The sequence below is a fragment of the Cyprinodon variegatus genome, unplaced genomic scaffold (assembly GCF_000732505.1).
Source record: "Cyprinodon variegatus isolate N-32 unplaced genomic scaffold, C_variegatus-1.0 Scaffold349, whole genome shotgun sequence".
Lineage (NCBI taxonomy): Eukaryota > Metazoa > Chordata > Actinopteri > Cyprinodontiformes > Cyprinodontidae > Cyprinodon > Cyprinodon variegatus.
In genome coordinates, this window is record NW_015150802.1 from 2,204 (window position 1) to 16,753 (window position 14,550).

The window sequence follows — 14,550 nt, forward strand, 5'->3', positions numbered from 1 at the left end:
TCATGAGTCATTCAAAGAGTCTCCTGTCATTCATCAGAGCTTGCTTTTTAGAGCAGAAATAAAGCAAAGCACGATACATTTCTATTCATCCTCTGTCCAGCATTTCGAAGCAGCTATGAAGAAATGCTCAAAAATGTGATTCCAACTCCCATAATTGTTTGTGAAGCTGGAAAAAAGGTCTCAAGTGCACAAACAATTAAGAACTTTGTCTTTTCAAACTTTGAGGGAAAAAAAGTATTTATTTGTGGCAAAGCTTCGTCCCTGATGATGTTTCGCAGGAAAACAGAGGTTGGGAAACTGCTCCATATGCACCCAAAACAGAGGTTTCTGTAAGAAAAACATCCTTAAATTCAGAAAAGGGATCAGATTAAACTTTGTTGGCCAGGTTTGTGTACAAAAACAACAAATGTTGACTTGAAATAACTGAGTTAAAAGTTTAAACTGCAAATCAAATAGCATGTAGAAACATTTTATACGGATAAACTAAGAACAAGGTGCAATATGTACAAATGTGATGTTGTCTTTTTACTTATTATTTAGATTAGCATTTTATCCTTGCTATAAAATGAGGAAGGAAAATGTCTAGTGTCTGCTATATTTCTGTTTGAGTCAAAGATAAAAAGAATGGAAGGCTGTGATTATCCTCTTTGCCACTATACATTATCATTGTAGTTTAGACCTGTTCTGTTTTCTAGAAGAGCCAGACCACAAAGAGATGCTGAGCACAAACAGGCAAACTGATGGCGGTGTGAAAGAAGACCAGTAACTCCTGTGAAAGGTTGTACAATCTGATTTGCAGCAGGAAGTACACTTTCTGCGTGGCCTTTTATCCTACAGAGTATATTATGAGGATCATCTCTGGTTACTACAGAGAGGGGTGGGTTTCTCCTGAAGTCCAGCCTCATCTCCACTGTTTTTTAGCACACAAGCCGGTCCACCTACTGTCTGTATGCAGAGTCATCATTACTGCCAACTTCAGGACGAATTCACCGAGGCAGAGAATAGAGACTGGAGATCGTTCTTTCTTTCCTCAGTGTCAGAGCCAAAGGAACGAGTGACAGAAGCAACTGATAATGTTTTATAATTCAACCCCTCCAGTTCCCCCCTGCCAAATCCCCCCAACAAATTTTTGTAGTTGGTTGTTGTTAATTTTAAGCCCAAATGACATGTTGCGGTAGTAAAACTGAAGCTTGGTTTATACTTGACTTCACATTTTGTCCACCTTCCATTTTCAGTGAGGAGCTTCTCTCTTCACCCTCAATGATCGACTCTAAAACAACTCTTCAATCATTTAAAGCATCACATTTATATTAAACCAAAACCTAGAAACTTGAGGTCCGTGAACAAACCGGTTAGCATTACAGCCGGCAATAAGCTTATTATTTAGGTAATACGTTCTTATGGAGCAAGCAGCTTTGCTTCACTGCAGCTAATGCTTAGTAAACACATATGGACTTTCTCAATGGTAACTGAAGTTGGACATTTATTTGAATCTGCAAAAATATGCTAATTCTTGCTGATGAAGGTTCTCAGTCATCCAGGTCATAGTCATTCCGTATTCAAATGTCATTTGAATTGAGAAAGCTTCCTGGAGAGGTGGCGAAACGTCTTCAAATCTTGAAAACCAAGTCCAGTGGATATTTTTTGAATTTTTACGGAATATGCTAATTCTTCTCCAGAATCGAACTCAAAGGTTGAGGGGTTTGTTTTAGACGTCTTCTAATCAACATTTCTGATCAAATTCATGTTGTTGTTTTTTTAATTCAATCTTAAATCAACCTAAAGAATAAGAATGACCCCTTTAGACCCCCGTTATAGAGCCTGAGGAGTTCTGCTCCGCTGCCTAAAATGTTAGCTTCAGGCTCAGAGTGGCCGTAGGTGTGTTATGCAAGCCTGCAGGATAAAACCATCATTGTTTCCACATCGCCCACAGATACAGTTCACATATCACAGCTCCCATGGTGAAATCCCAACCCTTTAACATTTGGGTTTTTAAGTCAGAGGTTCAGAGGTAATACACTGCAGAGATTGTTGCAGATTTCTCTCTGCAATTTCCTTTTAATCAAATGTAGTGAAAACATCACAGCTATGAGCAAATAAAACAAAACCTTTAACATAATCGACCAATTTTTAGTTATGACCGGATTCAACAATAAAAAGCTGTGAGCAAAAAGAACAGGATAGTGTTCTCATACAACCAGGGTTTGAGTTTTATTCTTCAATTAAACATAAAAATGAAAGTAGACAGAGTATTGTGAGCATGTTGTTGGAGGATCAGGTGATGGTGGTGATCTTACCTGCTTCTGGGAAGAAACATGGACTCCTTGATGAAAACTGAGCCCGATAACAGGATGTACCAGCAGCTTCCAACATCATCTGGGCTGAGAGACACAAGAAGAAAATCTAATTAATACCAAGACAGGGAGAGGGGTTTACTGTTATAATTCACGAATATGGTGAAATAGTAAAACACAAAGGTGAATAGGAGGTTTCAACACATTATTCTGCTCATTTCAGTTGCTTAGCCAGATTTCCTATTCAAAGAAAATATATGTTCTGTGTGTTTTACAGTTCCAATTGTCACCCAAAGCAGGCAGCAAATAACCTTTCAAAACGTATTGCGTTAAATGCAGTCAGGTACTGGTTAACTGTGTTGCTAAGAATACCTTCATCTCTGAAGCTGCGAATATATTCAACTCCTTGCAAAAAAACATCCATACTTTCCAAACCTCTTTACAACTTGTTTATACCTCAACAGTTTAAAGTCCAATGTACTTTAATGAGATTTGATGAAAGACTAATACAGACGAGTGCATAACTGGAAAGGAAAAGATAAAGGAAACCAGGTTTTCCAAAATCTTAAAGAAATCTGATAAGTGGAGGGAAAAAAAGCTGCATATAAGTCTGGACTTTGATTAGGAACTTGTTTCATTATTTAAAAAAAAAAACAATTGAAGCTATGTGGAAATGATTTAGAGTAACTGTACCCAAGGAAGCTAAACCTTCACCACAGTCAAGTCAAAGTCATCCCCACATAATGATGCTGCCACCACCCTGGCTCAATATGCAAAGGATATGTTTGGGGAGGTGTGCAGCGTTAGTGAGTTACATCCCTTAAATATATGCTTCCATAAATACAGTGACTAAAAGGGAGGCAGGAAACAAAAAGAAAACCTTGGAGAAAGGCAGAGTTTTATAAAGAATAAATACCTCCCACACCCATGGGCCTGCTGGAAGACGCAGACAGTCAAACAGTGTGCTACAGGCATAAACTCACCCTGACCCTTGGATGATGCAGCAGGCTAAGCCTTACAAGAGGAAAAAATGAACAAATCCTCAGCATATATGCTAAGAAAATGCTTTGTGATTAATATCTTTTGGCTATGTATTAAAAATACTATGTAAAAATATTTTTTACTTTTTTCAAAATAATCTGGTAATTATTTATCTGACTTTAGGAAATTGGAGCAACATCAAACTGTTATTGTGGAAAAAAATGATCATAGAGAACAGATAATGCAGAATTATTTTGGTTTTTGGTTGGTATTATTTGGTTTTAACATTTGATATACATTGATCGCCTGTTAGAAGTTAATGGCCATCTATCAGCTTTGGCACCAATTAGGGAGGAGTTAGTGGAAATACTGTAGCTGGGCTGCAACTCGGCCGTTCATCGTGGACTTTTTTTCCTTCCGATCTGGACGGCAGCAGAGGTGAACAGTTTAAAGCAGGATGATAAAGCGGCCTTTTGTTTCAGAGCAGCTTGTTAGACAGCAAGTGAAGCAGAAATTTAGAGAAGGAAGCTTTAAAATGATGTGAAAACTATGTGTTATTCTGGCAAAAGGACATGAATACAGAAACATGACAAGACACAGTCTTTGGATTTTCTGTTTCAAAATCGAATAAAAGAAAGAAAACTACTGGTTATCGTTTGCTGTTTGTTGTTTTTGTTTTTTTATAAAATAATTTTAAATAATCCAAACATGAAATTATAAAATATAAATTTTATAAGAAATGAAATTATAATTTTTTCTCAGTGTAATGTTCTGGACTTAGAGCCCTGGAAATTATGATCCATTGTGTTTTCAGTCAGCACTAACATTGCAAATGTTCATCGTTGACATGTTTGTCTTATTTGGAGGATTTTGTAACCAACAGTATACAAAATGCACCTAGACTATCTCAACTAAAACAGATTCACTGCTATAAGGTCAGTGCGCTCCCTGATTTCCAGCTGTTGTTACCCCGGAAACCACTTAGCCTTTCCTGGCTTCACTTTGGTGACCAGATTTCAAAGTAAAAGCGAAAAGCCACATTGTAAATATGGCGGATTGTTTCTTTGTAAGTTTTGCACACCGAGAAACCTTCATAACAGTATTTAACCTCTGAAAAACCTTTTTTTGGTCTTAAATAAAAACGTAAATCTCTACTAAACTGATGATATTAGAAAAGGGCTGAATTTCTAGAACAATACCACTACTACAGTTTAAAGCAAAAGCCGTATCATTTTGTTTTTCATTTACAAAGCTTAAAGAAACATTTAACCTGATGGATTTTTTATTATTTCAATAACAAATGTTTGGATTAAGGTTTCAAATACAGAAAACTGTTATTTTCTTTTGTGCAATTTTGTTCTAAAATATAAAGAACAGAAGAATGAACTGTACACAGCTTTTCCTTGATCTTTGCTTACAGTAAGTGTAAAAGATGGGTGCACCTATTATGCTCCTGCTCCCACACAGGAGCATCATTTCACATCCAACACCTCTGCACTGCTGACTTGTTCTTTTTAATCAGGTCTGCCTTCTTCATCCACTTTCTTCTTTCCACACTTTCACACAGAGCTCCTGACAAGAGTGTAAAATCTCATTTATTTCAAAAGCGAGCCGGTTTTTCCACTTTCCACCGCTTCTTTCCGCTCTCCCACATACTCGCTCCGCACTTTCAGGATCCCACTCTGCATTGGGATAAGCACGAACAAAACCTTCAATTATTAATAACCAGCAAACACTAAATGAAGGCAGCGCCCAACAATAGGAGGAGGAGAGCGGAGCAAAACAAAAAAAGACAAAGAAAGAAGACTCTACTATTCTCTGGGACAGATTGACTGATTTGGGTCAGCAACAGTCAAACGCTAACATTGTAAAAACCCCACAGAAAGGCCTGTAACAGCAGGGAGGCAGATTATATGTGTGGAATGGAGCAGGTGGGGAGGTGAGAAGATGAAGAACTCCAGAAAATGAGGATCGACTCAACAATAAAAGCAGGGATGAAATTTCCCTTGAGAACGTTTGATAATAATTGATTGGTATTATGGAAGTTCAAAATCCTGCATTCCTAAAATTCTATCATGATATAACCACTTCCCCTTCTGAAGGCGAACAACTGGCTGCTTCTGGTTTCAGCTCTGACTAACATCAGCTGAAATCGGCCTTTTTCCGTCAACGAATTGCTCAATCAGAGCACGGGAACTTGAAAGCTTCTTTACGCAATCATACTTAATCACACTCCAGGTCACAAGCTTTATTTAGTCGCAAGAAAAGGGCACAATTAATGGCCTTTTGTTTTTTTCAAACAGAAAATAATGAGAGCTGCTTCGAGACTACCATACAATGAACATATAAAAGCAAAAACTGGAGCTTCTATAGATGGATTGAAAAAAACAAAATTCTAACATAAAATAATATTTAAAGTTTATTTGATAAGGATGGGTGATTTTAAAGTAAATAATGCAACAAATATTAAAGTATCTGTCTGATATCAGCCAAAATACGAGTATCTGATTATATCAGTGTCTAGATTATTACATGAATATTACTGAAAATGTATCTTAAAATACTGTCAAATTGTTATATTTGATTATCTATTTCAGTCACATACCCTCACCTGACTCACATTTGACTGAGGCATGTGACTGAAACCGATTTGAGGAGGGAGTTAACGACCCATCAGATCCCTCTAACGACCATTAACAGCCCCCAGGTCCAGTAGGAGGGATCAGAGCTAACTTTTGTTCTCTCTAATTCTTTAATAAACCTACAGTATATTAATCTCAGTGCTCCCCAGCACTAGTTAGAACTGAACAGTGGTGGGCTGTCACGGCCTCTCAGAAACACTAACCTAAATAAAAAAAAAAAAACTAAACTTTAATTTTCTTCTTTTTAACTTCAGTTAAATTCCAAAAAATCTGTTCTCCTAATTTTGTAGCTTATGTCTTGGCTGTGCTGCTTCAGTTACATTTATGGTGGTTGCTATATTTTTGTCCAATCAGATTTCAGCTTTAGTTCATCGCTATCAAATCTGCCCAGATCCTTCAAAATCAGCAGTGCTGGCTGATCTTACCTTTACAATATTAGTGAGGACAACCAATCAGATCTCAGATTTGCCCCACTGGGCCAGCAAGCGGCCCACCCCTACCTCACTGTTTTCTCTCCTCTGATTGGACAGTTAGAACAACCTTTTTAAAGCCAAGTTAAGCTAGAGACAATCTGCATTTTAGTTTTGCTCGTTAAAAAAAAAATTCTGGCCTCAATGGCTGATATTACATGGAGATATCAAGACTTTCTGCACAAAGACAGAAGGATGGATTTTGTTTATAAATAATCAGCTTATCTGGTGAGTGTGATATATTTTATTTTCATGCTTTATGTGCTATTTTATCTGGTAATTAGATGCATATTGAAACCGAACCGCTACTGATATAAATGTTGCGGGGCTGCTTTTATAGAGTGGAGGATTGCCACTGTGTTAACTGGGCTTCTTGCTTAATTGATCTCTAAACTTATCCTCACACTAATCTTCCTCTCAGTTATACTGGCGCTTGTTACATTTAATTTTTGAATACTATCAGTGGTTTCTTTTATTAAAAAGTAAATGTGAAAATGATAATATCAACCTCTGGAAACTCATCGTTGCAAATATGCAACAAACCAAGATTATGTAGCTTTAAAAGTGTATATATATATATATATATATATATATATATATATATATATATATATATATATATATATAAACTAAACAAGCCTCTTGGATGAGAGGAGAAACGTCTTCTAGAAAATTTCACGCCAGTTGTCTAAACAACATTTCAAGCCTATGCCAAGCAGTTCATACCACATTGGATAAACAAAGATATATAATATGTTCAACAACAACACAATGAATGAATTTCAACACTACAGTGGCTTTTCCAAACTGAAAATAAATCACCAGCGGTAACCATTAAGATGTTATTGTCAGACTGCTTTAACCATGAATCCTCCAGAGACTCAGAGCCACAATATGTGGGTAATGTTATGAAATAAAGCACACACACTTTTTTGGTTGTTGTTTTTCTTTTCTTTTTTCTCTTTGGTTTTTACTAAACCAAACCATTAGGTAGGTGAGAGAAAGTGGTGGGTAACACTAGGACCTGAGTGGTGAAATTCAAAAGTTAACTTTTTGGAAATTGAAAGAAAAGCAGCAAATATTTAATTTTTAAACTGAATAAAAACCCAATCCTGCTCCATCTGAATGTGCTGAACTGTTCAAAGTTGGTTAGTTATCAGAATGGGATGAGATTTTCATAAGATTCATTTTCTCCCACTCTTGCATCTATTGCCAAGCAGCCTCAGGGAGCCACTGTCTGTGAGGCTCAGAAAAGGTAGAAAAAGATCATTATGTTTTACTACAGAGTATTCCTTCCTCTAAAGGTACACTTTGCTTTAGTGTTATTGTCCAACTTAGATTTCTCAGGTCATTAAACACATGACAAAAAGAAAAATAAATAAATAAATAAAAGAGTATATAAAAAATTTATTTTTAATGAAGAAAAAAGCAAACCAAACTGAGTCGGCATGTGTCAAACTGTCACACCATTACCTAAACACGGAGAAATCATGGAACCATCCAAAGAATGGCTGTCCTTAAAAAAATACTCTAAGAGGGCACTGACATCTCACTCAGGACATTAACGATCCAGGTCTGAACATTCCTGAATCTCACTTTGTCAACAGATGCCTTATAATTAGTCTTGATATACTTAATATTATATTGCTGTCTAATTTTATTGAACACTGCAAAGACAGCGGAACAAGAATGCACATAAACGCATGCATCAAAACCAGCAACCATTCCACTGAGGATAAATTACCTGGACAAAGAACCTTGACAAGCAAACTGAGTAAAACAAAAAGTTGAATCACTATTAAGGTGGGGAGCCAAATTCAGGGTCCCATCTAGCGATGGATGTAAACTGACTGCAATAAACCAAGCGTCCATCAAGCTAGCAATATCAAAGCTTCTGTCTAATTAAGGCTAATTACAAAGTTCATTAACACTTTTACCTTGTGTCCATTCTTGTTATTTCAGGCACCATTAACAATAGGTATTGTTGCATCTGTTAAAATTTGTTAAGGAGCATTGCTTTAGTGCTATAGCATGGTAATAACAAACGTTTGCCACTATTAAACCAAAGCTAAGTGATGGGATGATTAAAGCAGACAGAACAGCTGTAATATGTGATTAATTGCTGACATTAATGCGCAGTCTCAAGTAAACATACCCTTGTTTCCAAATATGAACAGCAGCATTACTGTCTGAACCCTTATTATTATTTTATTTTATTATTATTATTATTTTTTATTTTTTTTGCATGCTTATGTGGATGCCGGCTGCAGCTGGCACATAAGTCCACCAAACACTTCCTGCAAAAAGATTGGGTTTCATCTGTAGTCTCCTGGTGTTGCTGAAATGTCAGTCCAGCATCTCTGTATTTTTGTTTTTGTTGTCCTCCTCATGCTGCTATGCAATGAAGTGGTTTTCTATTCTAGAGTCAAAAAGGTTTGTGCAAAGTGGGGAAAATGTTAACGAGTCTGTGGATGGTATTACCTGAATTAGGAAGTTCTCTCAAGGAGCATAACTGCAACAACAGTGATTTGGCAGAGTTGAGAGCAACTTTGTAGGATCATTGGGTTCAACTTGGAATCTAAAGACAGTGATCCGAGTGCTACCAGCACTTCTAAAGACAACAACATGCAGAACCCCACTGCTGCCTTTGCTTTATGCCCTTTGCCTCCGGCTATGGGCTCAGTGTGTAGTGCCTCAGGATCTACAAGCATTCATAGTTTCTTTTCTTGAAGGTAAAAATGGGAGGGTTTTACTCTTTCAAAGAGGGAAAAAGATCCATTCATTCATTTATTTTAAAACAATATTAAAACTATGCTGATTGTCCATCATTATTACTTATTGCTTTTGAATAATATTTTACCATACAACGCTAGCAATTTATATTTGTGTTGAAAAACTCAGTTTTTTTTTTGTTTTTTTTTTTTAGTGTTTTGTATGTTTGGAGTGAGTGTTTAGGTGAAGGGTTCAAACTAATGTTTTATTAGCAGCAAACCTATTATTAACAGAGTTATTTTTCTTTAAGAGAAACCTGCTAACTAGAAAGAGCCTCCCCAAAGAGAAAAATGTGCCCCTTCATTTGAATTTGATTAGAATAAAAAAGACAAAGAGCATGACATAAAAAGAAAGTTTGAATATGTATATTTGTTACGGTAATTTGGTATTATAAAATGTAATTCCATTAGCAAAAACAGAAATATTTAAGCACATAAATCTTAAATTACATAAGCTAATTCATTTTTGATAAATTAACGATAAAAAATAAATTAACCCTTTCTTGGGTTTGATTTAACGGGACATTTTTTTTTTAGAGGGTGATATTTAATACCTGTATTTATTTAAATAAAGGTCAAGACCACAACCTTTTCATCAAAATGCAATTGAAAGGAAGAAAAAAATGTATCCAAACAACTTCTAGAGCGGTGCAGAAAAAGAATATTAAACTTGCTGAAGAAAAACAAAAATATAGTACGTGAATAATTGTGTAAATGTTGTCTGGTCCAAAGTATAAATATATTGTCTTCAATATTCTGGTAACATGGACAATAAAGACACAAAATGATTTCTCAGATTTAGGCTCAAAACTAAAAAGAAGCAAAGCGAGGGTAAAAGTCTGCCTACATTTGATCATTACTGCAGTGAGTGGACCACTCAATGGGCAGGAGGAGTTACAACTTTTAGCTTTTGCCTTTTATTATGAATGAAACAGCTCTCCACAGTTATCACACAGGTTTTTGATAAAGCAGAACTTACAGTATTTAACTGTGTAAAAAAACAGTAGAAGCCCTTAACATTAAATGGATTCCTTTTCCAGTCTCCACAGGAAGGTGGTTCAGTCACTATAACGTTACGACAGTAAAGCCTGAGAGCTTCGGCTTTTCACAAGATGTCATGTTTTCAGAGGATAATAAACGAGACTATTCATATCTATGTATACATATAGTGTCGGCGCTGCAGGCAGGAAATATGAGCACTGTTTCTATGACTGCTGCCTTTATCTTCCCATCATTACTCCAGGACTGCAGACAGTCGAGATGAGCTTATAAGTGAGCGCCTCATTAAACGACTTCTGTTATCCAGCTATGTGATTCTCTGGAGAGAGGAAAAAAGACTTGGAGCCAGGATTTAGTCCTATGTAAAATGGATCTCCATTGGATGAGGATTTTTTTAATTGTTAAATGGAAGAGAAATTCACCCCTTTTTTTTAAACAGTAACCACTAAAACTCCTACAACCAGTAATATGCATAACAATCTCCCCTGCATTTAATTGATTTGAGGATCATACTCTGGATTTCTAGGAATTTTAAAGGCATGTATATCATTTAAACCCTTTTCCCTCATCTTCTATTTTCCATCAAATACACATCTTTGATAAGCAATACAATCCCTCTCTCCCTTGATGATTACAGCTCTTTTTCCACAGCCCCTTATTGCTACATTTTCTAATACATAAAGGCATAAAATGGGCAGTTAAAGGTTTGTTTTATTCAGTGGAGGGGTCAGATTAAGTTCCTCCACACACCAAAACTCAATCTAGTACCCTGCTGTTTATTAACCCTGCTTCTATCATGGAGTGCACTGGACGGTTTTTATAGCTTAATAACTGCAGACATGTAAAATAAACAGCTAGGTTACAGCAGTTGGAGAGAAAGTGGTTTTAGCAGGCAGGCTCTAGAACATGTAATGAGGAAGAGATAGGGCTGCTGTCTCACTGCTTCTTCACACTTTCTATAAGAAATCAGCTAGAAGGCAGCTGTTAAATTGAGACCTTTACATTCCAAACTACTTGCACCACACACCGCAACTATCAGAACCACCTGCAGGGATTTTGTACCTGCCTGTATGTGATTGCTGTTTTCAATTTGCATCAAAGTATGTATCTCCCTTAAGGCCAGAACACACCCAATGCGATTTTGTATCTAATCCAACAGAAAATCGTGTCGGACGAGGTCCAAAGTCAATGGGGATGATCACACCTGCCGCGCAGAATCTGACTGGGGTAAATAGAGTAAGACCACGGGTCTATTTTAGTCGGACTATGCATCAATTTAGCGGCGATTTTAGGGGTGTCAGGAAGAGAGATGCGTTGACAAAGTAAAACACATCTGCTTTGGGGGGAAATAACAAATAAAATCTGTTAATCGCACGGAGAAATAGTCCGTTTTGGAGTCGCACATTGGGTATATAGTAAGCGTGACAGACTGCTGCAAAAACAATGAATGAAACATTAAAAAAATAAAACTTTACCCATGATAGGATTTCAGGAGAATTCAGTCAGCACATAAACTGTCCCAAAGCGTTTATTGCTGTTTTCCTTTTCTTCTGATGTAGATCTCATTATGTTTTTAATATAGGGACATTCTCTATAGGTTCTGGTTTGAGATGCTGCACAGACTCGTTAAGTGGGGAGCTGTCCCGGTGTTTTTTTTTTTTTTACATTTTTTATAACTTTTAATAATCCAATGCAAATGTGGGAAATTGCTTTAATTTTTGTGGCAAAGAGACAGCAGTATTTTTTTTTTTACTGCCCATAATCTGTGCAGATTTGGCCACCCTGCCTAGTTGGAGCCTCTCTTTGCAGTCAGTGTGACATTGTAAAAAATCCAAGCACTATAAAAACTTTTCCCAAAAACAAAAGTATCCAACCATCCATTCTTTACTGTGTATTTTCTTCTTCAGGTGGAAGGAGATAGTCTTTGGAATGAGATAGTTCCATGGCATTAATTTTAGTTCATTTTCCTTCTATGTGCTGTGTAGGGCTGGGTATTGTTAAAAAATTTTCGGTTCCGGTACCAATACCGATACCTTCACTTCGATACCGGTTCCTGAACAATACTTTTTTCGATACCAGTTTTATAATATCAATTCGAAGAAAAAGAGAATTACACAACATAAAAAAGTACAAATCTTGAGTTTTATTTTAAGCTCTGATTTTTCCATTTACATTTTTCCTCTTACATAAAAAAATAAAAGTCTAATATTCACTGTTACATTGTGAGGACCTTTTTACTTAGCAGTTTTCCTTTAGAAAAATTACCATGTCTGACAAACAAGCCCGTTGAATGGGATCCTACTGACAGCGCACCGCTGGTATGTGGGGGTCTGAGCGGCTCCGACAGAAAGAATATTGGAAGGCAGGATGAACTGACTGCACTGATTACGTTTTCAGGTGGATTTTCCCACTTAAAAACATAATAAAACTACTTTATTCCCACTGATCACAGCAAATATAGCTGCAAGGCAAATAAAGGATAGAGTAGCTCCGCCCAACGCGCGTTAGAGCCACTTTGCGACCGCGCAGCCAGAGCAGCAAAGCTTCTTCAGCCACGCGTCAGAAGCCGGAACATGCAGCAAAAAAGGAAGCAGCAGACGTGATTTTGCTGCTCCTGCTGCAGCATGATTCATTCCGCTCTGGCTTTGCACTGCCCACAGGCTGCTGAGAGGAGGATGGTCGCGCCGGCTGCGGTCCGCTCTTCTTGCAGTCAAACACCGAGCAACTTTCTGCTCTTAAATTGTTTCCGTACACGATGTATTGCATTGCGCACTATTAGCATCAGTCTTAATAAAGTGAAGCCACACTTTTGACCTGGGGGGCATTTTAAAGGGGTTCCACGATGCTGCAACCAGTTCACAACAGATACACATGACCCTGGCTGTAGGCGGGACCACCTGTGTATTTTTCCTGGATGACGCAATCACGTTAACTGTTCCAGCCAATCACCGAAACTTGGTACCGAAAGACGAGGCATGTTTTGATACTCTGTAGAACCGAAGCATTTCAGTCGGTACCATAAAAGAACCGAAGTTCGGTACCCAGCCCTAGTGCTGTGATCGATGTGTGGCAACATCATTAAACCAATATCTAATCTGTTAACGTTCTGTCTGCCCTGCAGCTAAACCATATGGGGGACTTTTAAGGTGACAGGTCTTTTTCCAGAAAGAGGGGAAAATAACGGCCTCTGAACTCTTTCTAGCCTGTTGAAAAGCTCATAGATTTAATTAACAGCTTTAATTCTCACTGTGGGTGTTAAAAAGACGTCATCATGTGACAGCAGTCAAACTCTTTGCCTTTTTTCTGCTCCTCACAGAAGCAGCAGAATGAAAACTGATCTAACACAACAAGAACCCATCAATTTACCCCCAATTAAATGAAGCTAGACGTTATACGTTAAAGAATGAAATTAGTAACTTTCAAGTTAACCAACATTGTTTACACACTAATTTTCATCAGTAGATCTCCTTAAATCCTTCTGCTCTTCAGACACATTTGTTTTCATTTACCTGCGACATTTAATTTGATCTGTTCCAGATCATCAGCAATGATTATTGCCCTGGTTTTCATCACAAAGGACAGAAATGCTTTTTACCACTTACTGGATCTGCAACCTGCTGAATTTATACAACTCAACAGTAAATCATAGACATTGAGGTCATTGATCCTAAAATGATGAATTTCCATTGAAGTCCACATCCCATAGAACTTACTAGTAAAGCACTTCATTGGCCTCGTGTCTCTCGTAGCGCACCGTCTCACACATTATTCTGTGGAAACAGAGCAAGAAGAATGTCAGTCATCAGCAGCAGAAATAACTCATTTATTACGCCTAGTAAAACCAAGCCAGAATAAAAAGCTTCAGTAAATATTGATTTTATGTTACATAAACAACATTCCGAACATTTCTACGAGTTATTTTCCACCACAGTCAATGATGTGCAGCAACCACATTGTTAAATGTTTAGATAAACCAACAGGCTGAGACTCTGAGCTGCATTTAATGAAGCTGCAGGTGGAAGGGAAGTCTGATCCTCTGGTGTAACATTCTCTAAGATTTCAATAAGACTGCATGTTATTTAAATACAAGACTTAGCTGCAATCAGAGCTGCACAATGTCTTTAAAAGCATCATTCAACATTAAAACAGCTAAGAACTGCTTGAATTTAATAATTGGGGGCTTTACCAGTTTGGCTGCAATGCATTTTAACTATCTTTTGCTACAATTAGCGATGCACCGATGCCCCTTTTTTTCAATCCAATCTGATACCCGGACTGAGCGTATTGTCTGATATCCGATACGATCTATTACAACTGTTAAATGAATGAACCGCCTATCTTGCCATGTGAGTGAAGCCTTTAGCCTTGACAAAAAACATTGTTCAAAAAGCTA

At 37.3% G+C, this 14,550-nt stretch overlaps 1 protein-coding gene across 1 annotated transcript in view; it reads right to left on the minus strand.

Annotated features, from left to right (window-relative positions):
* Window positions 1–2,293: 2,293 nt before the first annotated feature.
* rapgef2 (Rap guanine nucleotide exchange factor 2) overlaps window positions 2,294–14,550 on the minus strand; it is a 52,658-nt gene continuing 40,401 nt past the window's right edge. The window contains exons 3-4 of the mRNA XM_015385814.1: window positions 13,871–13,927; window positions 2,294–2,381 (exon numbers count right to left, since the gene is read on the minus strand). Coding sequence (XP_015241300.1) covers window positions 2,294–2,381; window positions 13,871–13,927 — 145 coding nt within the window. The remainder of the gene's footprint in view (window positions 2,382–13,870; window positions 13,928–14,550) is intronic.